At 60.3% G+C, this 17,117-nt stretch overlaps 2 protein-coding genes across 6 annotated transcripts in view; both read left to right on the plus strand.

Annotated features, from left to right (window-relative positions):
- Window positions 1–3,516: 3,516 nt before the first annotated feature.
- On the plus strand, window positions 3,517–5,322 carry LOC149119822 (uncharacterized). The gene is made up of 2 exons (XM_089323006.1): window positions 3,517–4,231; window positions 4,733–5,322. Exons 1-2 carry the CDS (start codon window positions 3,661–3,663, stop codon window positions 5,224–5,226), a joined length of 1,065 nt encoding a protein of 354 aa, XP_089179132.1. The 5' UTR covers window positions 3,517–3,660; the 3' UTR covers window positions 5,227–5,322.
- Window positions 5,323–8,114: 2,792 nt separating this feature from the next.
- Window positions 8,115–17,117, plus strand: part of RILPL1 (Rab interacting lysosomal protein like 1) — a 33,065-nt gene continuing 24,062 nt past the window's right edge. For all 5 annotated transcript variants that reach the window (XR_011385252.2, XM_051828877.3, XM_051828876.3 and 2 more), the window contains exons 1-2: window positions 8,115–8,626; window positions 16,884–17,034. Coding sequence is in view for 4 of the 5 variants with exons in the window: in XM_051828877.3 (XP_051684837.1) it covers window positions 8,318–8,626; window positions 16,884–17,034 (460 nt within the window). In the remaining variant the exon portion in view is untranslated. The remainder of the gene's footprint in view (window positions 8,627–16,883; window positions 17,035–17,117) is intronic.

Consider the following 17,117-nt stretch of genomic DNA (forward strand, 5'->3'; position numbering starts at 1 on the left):
CACTCTCTCACTCTCTCTCTCTCTCTGCCTTCCAAATGCGTTAAATAAATATTTGGTAAAGGAACCCATGAGGAATATTTACATCAGAAATTGACAAGGTGAGCTTTGCATCTTGGAAACCGCAAGGCTGCGGCCCAGAGCCAGCGCCCTCACCAGCCGCTCTGGGTGGTGCTGAGAGCAGCCCTGGCCTTCAGCCTTCCTCTTTTAGCCCGAGTTAGAAGCAGGCAGGGGCCCCAGCAGGAGTAGGCACCTGAGGGTGTAACATGCTTTGGCCACTTTTCATAAACTTGAGAGAACCAGAAATTAAGTGTCAGTGGGCACAGCAACATTGTTTAAAATAGCTGAAACCAGGAAACACTTGGAATGTGGACCAAGGGCGGATGATCGAGCACATTATAGCAAATCCACAAAATAGAATGTAAGAATGAGGGAGATATGCTGAGCTGGAAAAGTGACTATAGGCTATTATTATTTTTTTGTTTTGTTTATTTATATGATAGGCAGAGTTAGACAGTGAGAGAGAGAGACAGAGAGAAAGGTATTCCTTCTGTTGGTTCACTCCCCAAATGGCCGCTACGGCCAGAGCTGCGTTGGCCCGAAGCCAGGAGCCAGGTACTTCTTCCTGGTCTACCAAGTGGGTGCAGGGCCCAAGCACTTGGGCCATCCTCCACTGCACTCCCGGGCCACAGCAGAGAGCTGGACTGGAAAAGGAGCAACCGGGACTAGAACCCGGCCCCCATATGGGATGCCAGTGCCACAGGCGGAGGATTAACCAAGTGAGCCACAGCGCCGGCCCCTAGGCTATGACTTTTTTTAAAAAAAAGATCTATTTATTTGAAAGGCAGAGAGAGATCTTCCATCCACTGGTCCACCCCAACAATGGCTGCAATGGCCAGGGCTGGGCCAGGCTGAAGTCAGGAGGCAGGAGCTCCATCCAGGTCTCCCACAGTGGTGGCAGGGCCCAAGCACTTGAGCCCTCACCTGCTGCCTCCAACCCTACTAGCGGGGGCCACCTGGAAATGGGGAGACTAATGCCCCCTGGAGGACTGATTAGGGTCCCCACGCTCCTTGCCGATGCACTGTTCTGAGTCACTGGTTTCCCCATCCTCCTCAGAGACACCCGGAGAGGCCAAGCAACCGGCTGAGGGCCCCGTTAGGCTGGGACAGCTGTGCTGGGCTCTGCCTTGACTGCTCTCCCTGCTCTGCACCAGGTCTCTTCTTCCTGTGCCCTGGCTGTCCTGGTGCCAGCCTCTCCAGTGAACTTGGGCCTCTGCACCCATGTGGGAGACCCGGATGGAGTTCCTGGTTCTTAGCTTCTATCTGGCCCAGTCCCAACCGGCGCGGCCATCTGGGGAGTGAACCAGAGGATGGAAGATATTTCTGTCTCTGTCTCTCCCTCTCTGTAATTCTGTCTTTCAAATAACTAACTCGTATAGCTCAGCCTAGAGGTTAAGACACAAAAAAACAGAGGAGTGCCTGGTTTGCTCTCTGGCTCCGGTTCCTGACTCCAGATTTCTACTAATGCAAACTCGGGGAGGTAGTGGTGACGGCCTGTGTAATTGGGCCCCACCACCCACATGCAGACCTGGAATGAGCTCCAGGCTCCTGGCTTCGCCCCAGCCCAGTCACACATGTGGCTGGCATGTGGGGACTGAACCAGAGGAGGGAAGCACACTCTGCCTCTCTGTGTGTCTGTCTCCCTCTCTCTGCTTCTCAAATAAGTAACTGAAAATATTTTTGGTTTTTGTTGTTGTTGTTGTTGTTTTGTTTTTGTTTTTGTTTTTGACAGGCAGAGTGGACAGTGAGAGAGAGAGACAGAGAGAAAGGTCTTCCTTTGCCGTTGGTTCACCCTCCAATGGCCGCCGCGGCTGGCGTGCTGCGGCCGGCGCACCGCGCTGATCCAATGGCAGGAGCCAGGTACTTATCCTGGTTTCCCATGGGGTGCAGGGCCCAAGCACTTGGGCCATCCTCCACTGCATTCCCTGGCCACAGCAGAGAGCTGGCCTGGAAGAGGGGCAACCGGGAACCGGGACAGAATCCAGTGCCCCGATCGGAACTAGAACCCGGTGTGCCGGCGCCGCAAGGCAGAGGATTAGCCTGTTGAGCCGCAGCGCCGGCCTGAAAACATTTTTAAATAAATAAATATTGGAGGCCAGGCACTGTAGTGTAGTAGGTAAAGCCGCCGCCTGTAGTGCCAGCATCCCATATGGGCGCTGGTTCAAGTCCCGGCTGCTCCACTTCTGATCCAGCTCTCTGCTATGGCCTGGGAAAGCAGTAGAAGATGGCCCAAGTCCTTGAGCCCCTGCACCCATGTGGGAGACCCAGAAGAAGCTCCTGGCTCCTGGCTTCAGATCAGCCCAGCTCTGGCCATTACGGACATTTGGGGAGTGAATCAGCAGATGGAAGACCTCTCTCTCTCTCTCTCTGCCTCTCCTTCTCTCTGCGTAATTCTGACTTTCAAATAAATAAATAAATCTTTTACAAAATAAAACATAGAGTTGAAAGTCAGGAGGGGCAGGTGGGGCGGAGCTGGACTGCTGAGGCCTGGGAGAGCCGGCGGGCTCAGGCGTGTGCCCCCAGGTCTCCCCTGGCGCTCTCCTGTGGTTCCTCAGGCCCCGGTGGCCCGAGTTTCCAGGAAGCAGTGACTTCTGCAGAATCACTGCTGCTCTCTGCCACGTGCCCCGCCGCAGTGGCTCCCAGGGTGAGGAACGCCGTCACCGTCACCGCCGCAGCTCCTCCTCCTACCCTAGCTGTCTGGTCCCCAGCCCCCAGCCCTCGCCCGGCTCTCCCCACTCTCCAACCTCCTATTCCTCTTGGGGCACCAAGTGCCCCGTCCTTCCAGCACGGCTGAGCACACCAACACCTTCTCGTCCTTGACGCTCACAGTGTTTAATAAAGCAAATGCAACGCAGGAGCAGGCATCCAGCCGGCAGGAAGACGCGGCCGTCCCAGCCGTACCTGGCTGCTGCTCCTGCTCAGTGGGAAGACGTGACCGTCCCAGCCTACCCGGCTGCAGCTCCTGCAGGGCACCCGGCTGCGGCTCCAGCCTTCTGCCGGTGTGCATCCTGGGAGTGACAGCCCAGGTTGTTGGGGTCAGGATTTATACGAGGATTAAAGAAGAGAAAATGGGCAAAATGCTTAGCACAGGGCCTGTACGTGTAAGAACTGCTGACGTTAGCCAGCACCGCGGCTCACTAGGCTAATCCTCCGCCTGTGGCGCCGGCACACCGGGTTCTAGTCCCGGTCGGGGTGCCGGATTCTGTCCCGGTTGCCCCTCTTCCAGGCCAGCTCTCTGCTGTGGCCAGGGAGGGCAGTGGAGGATGGCCCAGGTGCTTGGGCCCTGCACCCCATGGGAGACCAGGAGAAGCACCTGGCTCCCGGATTTGGATCAGCGTGGTGCACCGGCCGCGGTGGCCATTGGAGGGTGAACCAACGGCAAAGGAAGACCTTTCTCTCTGTCTCTCTCTCTCTCACTGTCCACTCTGCCTGTCAAAAACAAAAACAAAACCTGCTGACGTGCGGAGCTGGAAATCAGACTTGCTAGTTTACGAGCTAAAGATGTTCAGCAACTGGGACAAGTAACCATAAAGTCTTCCAAGACGTCTTGGGGCCTCCCATGGACGCCTAGACCGCAGGTGGTACTGAGCCCTATATATATACATGAATCTCGAGTTCCTTCAGCCTGGCCCAGCCCTGGCTGTTGCAGCCATTTGGGGAGTGAACCAGCGGACAGAAGATTCAAAGCAGGACGCCTGGAGGGTTCAGAAAGACGAGGCCGCAGCACGGTGCCGGTCCACTGGGCAGAGGGCAGCAGGGCTCTCCGGCCGGGACCTGTGCCGGCCGCCAAGCTGCAGACCGTCAGCTCGTTCTGCTCCTTCGGTGCAGGGCTGGGTAGGGTTGAAGCAAGCCAAGCCCTGCACACACACAACACTGAGACACTGTCCAGGGGCTGGCAGGGAACAGGAGACCCAAAGCCGCAGTGCAGTACCTTGGGCGAGCAGCAGAGGGAGCTGCGCTGGAAGGGGCAGAGCCTGGGGCAGGGAACAGCGTGCTTGGAGGACAAAGGCGTCCAGGCCACAGTGGCCGGCATGTGGGGAGCTGGGGAGTCAGTGCTCCAGTGTACCCTCTCCCAGTCCCAAGTCTCCCACGGGGCAGCTGGAGCCGGAAGCCACCCTGGAGAGGAGGCACTTGGCCGCATTCACAGACACAGCTTCCTCGGGCCCAGAGCAGGGTGAGTGACCAACGGAGATTCCAGCATTGTCTTCCATGTTTATAAAAGTGCACGGAGTTTGGATGTCACTTGGGACCCATAGTCTATGTCTGAGTGCCTGGTTCAGGTCCTGGCTCTGCTTCTGACCCCAGCTTCCTGATCACGTGCACCCTGGGCAGCAGTGGACGATGGTGATGGTTGAAGCGCCAGGGTCCCTGCCACCATGTGGGAGACCTGGATGGAGTTCCCAGCTCCGGGCTTTGGCCCGGCCTGTGCAAATATTTGGGGCGAGAGCCAATGGATGAGGGCTCTCTGTCTGGCACTTGCTTTACGTCTCTCTCAAAAACAAAAACAAAAAAACACTAACCTTCATCATCTGGGGTACTTATTATTTGGGTTCAACTCCACGGTATGGGACAAGATACCTGGGACTGGTGCTGTAGTGGGCTAAGCCTCCTCCTGCAGCACTGGCATCCCATATGGGTACCAGTTTGAGTCCCGGCTGCTCTGCTTCCCATCCAGCTCCCTGGGAAAACAGCGAGAAGGTGGCCCAAGTGCTTGGGCTTCTGCACCTGCTTGGGAGACCAGGAAGAAGCTCCTGGCCTGGCTCCTGGCTCCTGATCAGCCCAGCTCTGGTCATCTGGGGAGTGAACCAGTGGATAGGAGACCTTTCTCTCTCTCCCTCTGTCTGTAACTCTATCTCTCAAATAAATAAAATCTTAAAAAAAAAAAAAAAAGAGTCGGCGCCGCGGCTCACTAGGTTAATCCTCCGCCTTGCGGTGCCGGCATACCGGGTTCTAGTCCCGGTTGGGGCGCTGGATTCTGTCCCGGTTGCCCCTCTTCCAGGCCAGCTCTCTGCTGTGGCCAGGGAGTGCAGTGGAGGATGGCCCAAGTGCTTGGGCCCTGCACCCCATGGGAGACCAGGAGAAGCACCTGGCTCCTGCCATCGGATCAGCGCGGTGCGCTGGCCGCAGCATACTGGCCGCGGCGGCCATTGGAGGGTGAACCAATGGTAAAGGAAGACCTTTCTCTCTGTCTCTCTCTCTCACTGTCCACTCTGCCTGTGAAAAAAAAATAAAAAATAAAAATTTAAAAAAAAATTTAAAAAAAAAGATACTTGACCTGCTGTAGTGGACTGAATGGTCCCTGGGGCTTGTGACGTGAACGTGAGCTTCCTTGGAAAAATGGTCTTCGCCGCTGTGAGTAAGCATCTCGAGATGGTGAGGTCATCCTGGCTTGTCAGAATGAGCCCGACAGTGACCGGCATCCACACCGACAGCAGGTGACGTGAGACGGAGGCAGACGTTGGACGGGCCTGGTCATAAACCACAGACCACCTGGGGCCACGGAAGCTGGAGGAGGGCCAGGAAGGAGCCTCCCGGAGCCTTGGGTGGTTTCGTGGCCTGCTGGTGCCAGGAGTTTGGATTTCTGGCCTTCAGCCCATGAGAGAGCAGGTTTCTGAGTTCGAAGCCACCAGGTTTGTGGAGTTTGTCACAGTCACTACAGAAAACCGCAGAACTCCCACACCCCCCAGTCCTTGCAACAGGGCGGCCACTTCCTTTCCGTGGCTGTGAGCATGGAGGGCTGCTCCGGAACAGGGAGCAGGAGCTGCGGCTTGGACCGGAAGCCGACTGCTCAGGTGTGAGCCTGGGTTTCCCTGCTGGCTGCCCGGGCAGATTCAACCTCTCGGCCTCGCTTGCCTCGTCTGCGCCGTAGGGACAATAATACTTCCCTCCCAGGTGTCAGAAGGCAGCAGTGCTTAACCCTGTTAGTCTCAGGACCCCTTCACCTTTTATTTTTTCCATCTTCTTGAAAGGGGCAGTGACCCCGAGAGGTCCTTCATCCACTGGTTCACTCCCCGGATGCCCACCACGGCCAGGGCTGCGCCAGGCTGAAACCAGGAACTCCTCGGGGTCTCCCATGTGGGTGGCAGAGACCCACGCACTTGGGCCATCGTCTGCTGCCTCCCAGGATGCATTAGGAGGAAGCTGGGCAGGAAGCAGAGCCGCCCAGACTCCACTAGGCACCTGGATGTGGGAGGTGGGCACCCCAAGCAGCGGCTTAGCCGGCTGTGCCACAGTGCCTGGCCCCTCTACAGGCTTCAGTGACTGAAGCCAGCACACAGCCTCTGCTGGGTATGCTCTGTCTAGGGATGTCAACCGTAATTCAAAATGCAAACATGTTTTTGAGACTTATGATTTAAAAAGGGTAGAAATATTACATGTTAAATATTTTTTAAAGATTAATTTGTTGGGGCAGGCGCTGTGGCGCAGTAGGTTAATCTGCCTGTGGCGCTGACATACCATATGGGCGCCAGATCGAGTCCTGGCTGCTCGTCCTCCAGTCCAGCTCTCTGCTGTGGCCTGGGAAAGCAGTAGAAGATGGCCCAAGTGCTGGGGCCCCTGCACCCACGTGGGAGACCTGGAAGAAGCTCCTGGTTCGGATCGGCCCAGCTCTAGCCATTGTGGCCAATTGGGGAGTGAACCATCGGAAGGAAGACCTTTCTCTTTGTCTGTAACTCTACCTCTCAAACAAATAAATAAAAATTTTAAAAAAGATTTATTTATTTATTTGAAAGGCAGAGTTACAGAGGCAGAGAGAGACAGAGAGGCCATAGCAGAGGGCTGGATCAGAAGTGGGGCAGCCGGGATTCAAACTGGCGTCCATATGGGATGCCAGCACTGCAGGTGGGGGCTTTACCCATTACTCCACAGCGCCAACCCCGCATGTTAAATATTTTTTAAATAAAAATTAACTATGCTTGGGGCTGGCATCTATGAAGACAGCGAAAAGGGGGCAACCTCTCAGAGGCCCCCCTGGGCACGGCGACCCTTTTCACAGAGCCCAGGGAGTCAGATTAGGAAGCAGTATCTGTAAAGATCTTGGAATGGGACTCGCACTATGTATTTTGTAGCTAAATGTGAAGCAAATACTCCGTGCATCCTAAACTTTTTTTTTTTTTAATATATTAATCAGTGGGTACCAGGTCGGGGTGAGACTTCTGCCTTGGGGAGCTCACAGTCAGACCGGGGAGGCCTCTTGTGTAACCAGAGCTGCCCAGTGGCGGCCAGGGGTGGGTGGTGGGCGGCTGCAGACTGCGGGAATGCAGGGGAGAGGGTCCCGGGCCCGTGGCCTGGGTTGTGGTTCAAAACAGGTTCTCCTGGGGGTGGCAGGGGGGTCTCAGGGACGTGCGGATTGAGCCAGGTCCAAAGGACAGGGGGCTGAGACACGAAGACTCGCGGGGCCGAGGTCCCGGGCCGGCCTCGCCCTGGCTGTGAAGTGGCGTTCACGGCACCGGGAGCCGCGCTCGGACGCCGGACCCCTCCCCGCGCCTGCCCCTCTCCCAGCGCGGGAGCCGGAGCGCAGGGCCTGGCGCCGCCCTGTTCGCCCGGTGCCCGAGCCGCAGCGGAGGGGCTGGGGCCGGGGTCCCTGCCTTCACGCCAGAAGCCCCACCCTGTTCTTGAGGTGGGGGCCGCCCCCTCCTCTGCCCGGCCTCGACCCTCCCCGGCAGCGGGTGGCGGAGGAGGAGCCGGGAGCGGGAGGCGGGCGGGGAGCGGTGCCCCGAGGCGGCAGCCGAGCAGGCGGTGGGTGCGCGCGGCCGCGGGGACCCCAGGGCGCCACCGGGCGGCGGAAAGCGGGCGCGCCCCTCGCCAGCCCGGGATCGGGGCGGGGCGCGCGGCATCCCCGCGGGGGGAGCCGGTCCGCCGGCCTCGTCGCCGCCGCCAAAGTTTCCCGGAGGAGCCAGGGGCCGCCCTTCCTCCCGGGCCTGGCCGCGCGGACGCCCCCCGGGCGCGAGCCGTTTCCGTGGGCAGCGGGGCCCCTCGCCGGCGCGCCCGGCGCCTCCATTGCGCCCAACTCGGATTCCCAACTTGGGAGGCGCCGCGGGCCTGCGCACGCGCGCGCCTTCCTCACCTCCCCTCCTCCTCCTCCTCTTCCCCCGCCCCCACCGGGGAGCAGGCTCGGGGCCGAGCCGGGCGCCCTGAGCCGCCGCCCGCCCGGCGCGCCCTCGCCCGCGGGCCCCCTGAGCACGGGGCGGCGGCGCCGGGGCGGCCGGGCCGGCTGCCCGCGACGCCAAGTTTGGGAGTTGCACTAGTTGGCGGGGCGGCCATGGAGCTGGAGCGGGGGTCGGAGCCGGCGGCCGAGTCGGCGCTGGAGAAGAACGTGGCCGAGCTGACCGTCATGGATGTGTACGACATCGCGTCGCTCGTGGGCCACGAGTTCGAGCGGGTCGTCGACCAGCACGGCTGCGAGGCCATCGCGCGCCTCATGCCCAAGGTCGTGCGCGTCCTGGAGATCCTGGAGGTGCTGGTCAGCCGCCACCACGTCGCGCCCGAGCTGGACGAACTGCGCCTGGAGCTGGACCGGCTGCGCGTGGAGCGCATGGACCGCATCGAGAAGGAACGCAAGCATCAGAAGGTGGGCGGCGGCTCGCTCCGGCCCCTCGGGGCGGCGGGGCCGCGGGGCTCTGCGAGTCTGAGCGGACGGGAGGAGAGCGCCCGAGCAGGGAGGGAGGCCCCGGCCCGGTTCTGCCTGGCAGGTGCCATCAGACACCTTTGCCGTTTCATAGCTGGGTGACCTTGGGTAAGTTACCTGACCTCTCTGGGGTTTGCGGCCTCACCTGGCAGCGGTGGGCACCTTTCGAGAACGGTGGGGTGAGGCCGGTAAAGTGCCCAGGTGCTGTTTTCCTGGAAGGAAGGGAGCCCCGGCTCTTCAGTGTCCCCCGTGGCACCAGGCTCCTTTCTGGTCCCCAGGGAAGGGGCTGGGACCTGCGGCCAGTCTCCAGGTCCCTGCTGCAGCCGTTCCGGGGCTTCCTTCATTTGCCCGCCTGTGCCCTGGGGGGCTGGCCGGCCTGGATTCCTTTCTTTGCCCCTCAGGACCCTGTGAGGGAGGAGTTACCTTCATCTCACAGAGGGTGGGAGTGGAGTCGGTGGAGATGGCTCCCCGCCTGCTTGAACCCCAGCGAGAGGGGCTTGGAGGCGGCTGCCCGTGCCACCACAGAGGGAGTTTGTCTGAATCACGGCTTCCCACTGGGCCGCGCGTCCAGACGGGGAGTCTGGGGAAAAGGAAGTGGGAGATATGTGGTTTCCGGCCCCGACCTCAGCCCGGGAAGTCCTGGCAGGCCCTGCAGGCTGAGACTGGGAGGAAACAGCTTTCCTGGGGGGCTCAGGGTGCCTGGCCCGCTCTGGCTTGCCCTGCGGCCTCAGGAAACACAGCTGGCCTCCCCGAGCCTCCCTGGCTGGCCACCACCTGTTGTGTGTTTCGGGGAGAGCTGGCAGAGCTGGGGCTGCAGCCTGCGCCCGAGGGCAGGTCCTGGGTGGCCGAGAGCGCGGTTGCCAGGTTGGACTGCCTGTCCTCACAGGTCCCTGGCCCTGAGGTTCCATGTCCAAGGTCACACTCGGAGCCTGAGCCTGCCTCGCTCCTCTGCTCAAGTTTCGGGATTGCAAGGAGCCACGCAGGCTTTGGTTTCGAGACCCCGCCCCCCCCCCCAGGTCTGCCTCAGTTTCCTCGGCTGTGAAGTGGGAGAACAGTCGTTACCTGCTAGGGACAGTCGTTACCTGCTAGGGTGTGTGAGGATCCATGGAGGTGGGAGAAGCCCAGTGCCCAGGGCGGAGCCTGCCGGGCGCGAGGCTTCGCAAGTGGTCCCCCTATTTTTAGGCCTGGGCGGACTTGCCGCTGGACACTGGGGCTGACAGTGGGGCTCCTCCCCGGAGGCCCCCATCCCTTCCAGAGGGCCAGAGTGGGAAGGGGCCTTTGGAAACCTGTGTGTGCGGCTGCCTGTCACTGACCGGGACTTCAGGGCTCAGCCCCTGTCACACGGAGGCCCTGGCCCCCGTGTCCCCAGCCCTGGTCCTTTGGTGCTGCCGCGGCTGGCAGACACCCTCGGGAGCTGCTGGCGGTCGCCAGGCCTGAACAACTGCACTTGTTGCTTCTGGAGCACGCTCAGCCAGGACGGAACCAGCAGCCCGTCCAGAGCCTGGCTGGCTGTGAGCAGGGAGGACCAGCTCATGAATCAGAGGACAAAATCCTTTTCGCAGGCCCCTTCCTTCCGTCCTGGGGACCTGCAGAAACTCCCGAGGTCCTTTTCTGTAGCCTTGAGTGCTGTTTCCATGAAAAGTTTTCCAGGTCTGCCTGGCCGCCCGAGTGTGGCTCCAGCGAGACGCGCCCGCCTCCCCCGCACACGCCGGCGCTTGGTCAGTGCTGCGCATCCGTCGGTCTCAGACGCTCAGTCTGCAACCTCACCCACAGGCCTGGCCTGCAGGGCACCCTCCTCGGTGCCATGGGCAAGCAGAGAAAAGCCAAGCGGTGGGGGCAGGGGCCCCCATGCAGGGCAGCAGTGGGGTCAGAAGGAGGCGTGGAAGCGCACAGTCTTTGCAGACCAGTGGCTGTGCACGGGCGTGTTTAGTGAGCTCCGTGGGCACTGGAGTGGTCTTGACCCTCGTGGGCAAGGCCTTTTTGGGCAGGGTCATCAGACAGAAGTGTGATGTGGCTCCCCGGTCAGTGGGACAGGCGAGGGGAATTTTCACACATCCTACCCGAGGTATTTTCTGGGTGTCAGCCCTGTAAGTAATTATGAATGAGGTCTTCTGCATTCACTTTTTTCTACTCCATCTCTGAACCTGGTGTGTATTTAACCCTTGTTGCACGGGTCATTTCCGCCAGACGTGGTCCAGGCGCTTAACGCCATGGGTGTCATTAGAGCGTGAGGAGAGAGATTTAAAACCAACATCAGCTCATGGGAAATGGCATGAGAAAAATACGACAGTGCCTCAGAAAATCTGAGAATGGAATTGACAGATAAACTTACTTTGGTGCGTAAATATTTTGAGAGGCCGGCGCTGTGGTGCAGCGGGTTAAACCACCTCCTGCAGTTCCGGCTTCCCACATGGGCACCAGTTCAGTCCCGGCTGCTCCAGCTCCCATCCAGCTCCCTGCTTCTGGCCTGGGAAAGCAGCGGAAGATGGCTGGAGTGCTGGGGCCCCAGCCGCCCACGTGGGAGACCCGGGCGAAGCTCCCAGCTCCTGGCTTCCGTCTGGCCCTGCCCTGGCCATGTGGTCAATTGGAGAGTGAACCAGCAGAGGGAAGATCTCTCTGTCTCTCTGTGTCTAACTCTGCCTTTCAAATGAATAAGTAAATGCATCTTTTTAAAAATGTTTGAAATCCAGGGTGGGCATTTGGCTTAACATCCATGCCACCCTGTGGCATCCCATATTGGAGTGCCTGGGCCCCTGCCCCTCTCTGCTCCTGGGCCCCTGCCCCACCTCTACGCCTCGGTCCCTGTCCCTCTCTGCTCCTGGGCCCCTGCCCCACCTCCGCGCCTGGGTCCCTGCCCCACCTCCGCGCCTGGGTCTCTGCCCCACCTCCGCGCCTGGGTCCCTGCCCCACCTCCGCGCCTGGGTCCCTGCCCCACCTCCGCGCCTGAGCCCCTGCCCCAGCTCTACGCCTGGGTCTCTGCCCCACTCTGCGCCTGGGTCCCTGCCCCACCTCCACGCCTGGGTCCCTGCCCCACCTCTACGCCTGGGTCCATGCCCCACTCTGCGCCTGGGTCTCTGCCCCACTCCACTCCCAGTCCCAGCTTCCTGCTGCTGCACAGCCTGGGAGACAGCAGTGATGGCTGAGGAGCTGAGCTCCTTCCACCCACCCACACCGGGAGACCCAGATTGGGTTCCTGGCTCCCGGCTTCAGCCTGGCCCAACCCTGGCTGTTGCAGGCGTTTGGAGAGTGAAACAGTGGGTGGGAGGTAGCTGATGTGTGTCTCTCTCTACCTTTCAAATAAATAATTAAACTTTTTTATCTATGCAGCTTCTATGACATGCATTTCCATGAACTTTTAAAAGACCCCTCCTAGACCAAGGAGATGTCTATTATGACTATCAGTTTTGTTGAGAGGTAAAGTCAGAGAGCTCCTATGCACGGGTTCACTCCCGAAATGCCCACGATGGCTGGGGTGGGCTGGGTTTGGAGCAAGCAGCTCAATTCAGGTCTCGCAGGGGGGAGGCAGGAACCCAGTTACCTGAGTCCTGACCACTGCCTCCTAAGGTGCGCGTCGGCAGGAGGCTGGAGTCAGGAGCCAGAGCCGGGGTTGGCCCCAGGCCCTGTGATGTAGGACACTATCTTAACTGCTCCTCTACCCGTCCCAAAAAGGAAGATGTTAGGAGACTGGCTGGGGTGGGGGTCTTACAGGTGGGGCGGTCAGGAGGGTGAGAGCTGAATGATGTGTAGAGCCAGCCACAGAGAGATCTGGGAGAGAGGCATTCTGGGTAGGAGACACAGCAAGGGCCAAGGTCCTGAGGCAGGAACCTGTGTGCTGCAAGCAGGGAACACAGACAAGGCTGGCGTGGCTGGAGCAGTGTGGGCGAGGGAGGGGCTTCCCCGGGAGATGAGGGTAGGGGTGGAGGGACCTTGCTGGCTGCAGTCGGCAGTCAGAGGCTCACTGGTGCCGAGAGAAGGCAAAGGAGGTGAGCAGCGGAGGCGGTTCGGGGCGGGCACGTTGGCTGCACGGAGCCAGGTTGAGCTCTTCGCGGTGGGCTCGGAGGAAGGGGCTAGAGAGAGGAGGAGCAGCCGGGAGAGCAGGGCAGGCGCGTGAGAAGGAGGAGGAAGGTGTGGTGCGGTTGCACCTGGAGACTCGGTGCCCAGAGGTGTGCTTGACCCACGCAGCCAGTCCTGGCCCCCCCAGGCCTGAGTGGGTCTCCCTGGGTCCTGACACTCCCTGGGTGTCAGGAAGGCTCCATTCCTGCGGGGGGTGCCAGAGAGGAGCCCGCCGCTCAGCCCTTCCCAGCTCCAGGGCCTGGAGGGTCTTTGGCCTGGTCTGCGGCCCCTCCCTCCCACCCTTCCCCAGGCAGCTGTGCGGCATCTGCACACACACCTCTGCACCCACACCTCCTTGTCGCCGGCTCCCACCCCCTGCCTCCCTCCTGCAAGGGGCTTCGCACGGTTATGGAAGAAGGGGGTTGGAAGCGGTTTGGGGCAGGCTTGTGGTGTACAGTTCAGAAGGCGCCAGTGAGGACATGGACGCGTGTGTCGCATATCCCATTACCTGAGTCCAGGACCCCGCTCGGGCGTCCAGTTCCACTTCCTGCCACTGCAGGCCCTGGGAGTCTCAGGTGAGGGCTGGAGTGCTGGGTCCCTGCAGCCCACGTGGGAGACCTGGTGGAGTTTCTGACTCCTGGTTCTGGCCCTGGGCCCAGCCCTGACTGCTGTAGGCATTTGGGGAATGAATCAGAGGCTGTGAGCCCCCTCCCAGCTCCCCACGTCTGTCTCTCTGTCCTCTGCCTTGCAAATTTTGGTGTAAAAATATTGCAGAGTCCATGCATGATTTTTCATGAAACACACTTTTTTTTTTTTTTTTTTGAGAGGCAGAGTTAGTGAGAGAGAGAGAGAGAGAGAGAGAGACAGAGAGAGAAAAGTCTTCTTTTGCCGTTGGTTCACCCTCCAATGGCCGCTGCAGCCAGTGCGTTGCGGCCGCCACACTGCGCTGATCCGAAGGCAGGAGCCAGGTGCTTCTCCTGGTCTCCCATGGGGTGCAGGGCCCAAGCACCTGGGCCATCCTCCACTGCCTTCCCGGGCCACAGCGGAGAGCTGGCCTGGAAGAGGGGCAACCGGGACAGAATCCAGCGCTCCAACCGGGACTAGAACCCGGTGTGCCAGTGCTGCAGGCAGAGGATTAGCCTATTGAGCTGTGGCACCGGCCATGATACACATTTTAAAAAAATGTTTACTTGACAGAGTGAAAAGAGAGTAAGAGGGACAGACAGAGAGAAAAAGAGATCTTCATCCGCTGGTTCACTCCAATGAAATGGCTGCAGCAGCCAGGGCTGGGCCAGGCGGAAGGCAGGACACGGGCTCCATCCCAGGCGCCTGTGGTGGCAGGTGTCACCTCCCAGGGAGGCATCAGCAGGGAGCTGGATCAAGTATATTCCCATACGGGATTCTGGCGTCTCAAGCGGTCGCTTAACCTGCCGGGCCACGACACCAGCCCTGAGGTCACATTTTCCATGAACTCCTTTTAACAAGGTTTGTTTACTCTTTTTGTTTGAAAGGCAGAGTGTTGAGTGAGTGAGAGAGAGAGGGAGTGAGCGAGCCTCCATCCGCTGGTTCACTCCCCAAATGCCCCCAACAGCCTGGCTGCACCTGGGAGCCCGAGGGAGCTGGACCGGGAAGGGGGGCAGCGGGGACTCCCATCTGGGATGCGAGGGTCCCAGGCGGTGGCTTAACCCGCCGCCATGACGCCATGGAAGGACCCTGTGCTGACACCCACCCACCCAGGTAGTCCAGGGTCAGCCCCACCCCCAGCCCCTAACCTAACCACATCTGCAAGGTTGCCTTTTACCACACAGGGTGACAGATTGCGGGGCTCCGGGGATTAGGCTGTGATGTCTGTGAGGTCGTTGCGCTCCTGCCTCAGTCGGCTGCCCTGAGCCCCTGTGGGAGCAGACAGCTCTGCGGCTGGCAAGTCGTGTGTCCGCTCCTTCGTCCCATCCCCACAGCCGCCCCCCGCCCCCACCCTCGCCTCCTGGGCTGAGCCCGCTGCACCCACACTCCGTGATGACCTCTCTGTCCCCGGTGCTGCTTCCTGGCGGGGGAGGTGGGATCTAGGGCTTTAGCTGGAAGATGGACGGAGGCTAAGCTGACCATCCGGCACCTGCCGGCCTGGGAGGGCTGCGGAGGCGCAGGGAGCCATGACATTCCGGGGCCCTGGCAGGATTCCAGCCACTTTCCCTGTAGTCAACCTGGGGTCCCCACAGCACCTCCCAGGACAGAACCCATGCCCTCCCCCTCGTCTCCAGGACACCCGGAGGCCGAGTGGCGTGCCCACCTGCCCAGGGCACTCCCGTCAGTAGCAGGCGGCAAAGAGGGGCCTCGGAGTCGGCTCTGGGGTCTGGGCCTGAAGCCACGACTTTGGGCAGGCGGCAGTGGTGATGCCCGCACACGGTTTATGGTTTTACCACGTCCATTTCACGTTCAGGGCTTTATTGAGCTTGCCCCACACCGTGCAGTTCATCCATTTGAAGTATCCAGTGCGGTGGTTTTCAGTCGATTGGAGAACGTTTTCATTACTACAGAAGACCTGTACCCATAGATCGCGGCCCCTCTGCCCCAGGGCTCCGCCCTGCACGGCACCAGTCTCTCCCTGTTCTGTGGATCGGGCTGTTCCGCACAGTTCATGTCCACAGGACCACACGACACCGGACCTTTAGTTTCAGGCCTCCTTCTTTAGCATAATTGTTTTTAAAGATTCATTTGTTTATTCGGGGGCCTACGCTGTGGCTCAGCAGGTTAAACCACTGCCTGCAGCACCGGCATCCCATGTGGGCAGCATTCAGGTTCCGGCTACTCCACTTCCGATCCAGCTCCCTGCTAATGCACCTGGGAAAGCAGTGGAGGATGGCCCGAGTGCTTGGGCCCTGCACCCATGTGGGAGACCCGGAAGAAGCTCCTGGCTCCTGGCTGCACTGCAGCCATTTGGGGAGTGAACCAGCGGATAGAAGGTCTCCCTCTCTCTCTGCCTCTCCCTCTCTTCTCTGTAACTCTGCCTTTCAATTAATTAATTAACTTAAAATTTTATTTATTTGAAAGGCAGAGCATCAGAGAAAGAAAGAGAAATAAAAAGCTCTTCTGTCTGTTGTTTCACTCCCCAAATGGCCACACCAGCCAGGGTTGGACAGGTTGAAGCCAGGAGCCAGACCTCCATCCGGGTCTCTCACACGGGTGGCAGGGGCCCAAATAATTGGGCGTCACTGCTGCCTCTCAGATGTATTAACAGGAAGCTGGAGCGGAAGTGGAGCAGCCAAGACTGGAACCGGAACTCCCGTATGGGATGGCGTTGTCCTGGCCTAACCTCGTGGAGCCCGCCCCTATGTAACGTTAACTAAAGCTGCAGCGTTGTCAACGCTCTGTAACCTTTTACATCTGCGTGACGGTGCCTTGGGGCGATGTGGGGGTCCGCGGCTGAGGGGCGTCTGCGTTTGGCTGCTCTGAATTGTGCGGGGCCCACGTCCACCTTTCCTGGAGCAGAACCACAGCGCCCCCTGTGGCAGCGTTGTCCAAAGTGGCTGCACCTCTCGCCCTCCCACCAGCAGCGTCCAGGGCTTCCAGTAGCAGACGGCAGCCCCCGGGGAAGTGATGCTCGGGGCTGATCTCGTGTGTCCCCACTCTGCCGTGTCTGGGTCCCCAGCTGAGGGGAACTGGCTCGGAGTGATCCAGGGAGTTGCCAAAGACGCCTTGAGGAGAGCCGTGCGTGAGGCAGCCGGGGAATTGGGGCAGGTGGCGCTGCCTGCCTGGACGGCCCCAGGCGCCTGGCAGCCTCTCCCCCTGGGCGAGAGGTCTGTGCAGACCCCGCGTGCAGCCCAGAGGGTCGGACAGGTGGCTGGGAACAAAGGAGGGGACCCGCACCCCTCCTCTGTCATCCCGATGGTTGCTGAAAAGTGCAGTCCGGCTTCGTGCGTGTCCGAGGGCAGTTCCGGGACAGTTGTCACCCGGCCAGGCACTCGTGGCATCAGTGGGGTGCCTGCCCTGCAGGAGGCACCTTCTGTTTTCTTACGGAGGTGCTGTAGGGGTTAGCGGTGGCCTCGGCTGCTCACCTGCCCGCCGCCTGGTCCCCGTGGGGAAGGCGGCAGCCCAGAGCCCGGGGCTGGGCAGGCTGTGCAGGCTGTGACTGTGGCCCCCGCCCTGGCAGGAGCTGGAGCTGGTGGAGGACGTGTGGCGCGGCGAGGCGCAGGATCTGCTGTCCCAGATCGCCCAGCTGCAGGAGGAGAACAAGCAGCTCATGACCAACCTGTCCCACAAGGACGTCAGCTTCTCCGAGGAGGAACTGCAGAAGCACGAAGGTAGGGGGCGGGGCAGGGCGTGCACGCTGTCACTCCAACCCCTGGGCTCCGGGCTCCCCCGACCCTGGAGCCTCCGCTGATGG

Source organism: Oryctolagus cuniculus, chromosome 21 (genome assembly GCF_051225735.1).
Source record: "Oryctolagus cuniculus isolate XC-2025 breed Fujian yellow rabbit chromosome 21, ASM5122573v1, whole genome shotgun sequence".
In the NCBI taxonomy this organism is placed as follows: domain Eukaryota; kingdom Metazoa; phylum Chordata; class Mammalia; order Lagomorpha; family Leporidae; genus Oryctolagus; species Oryctolagus cuniculus.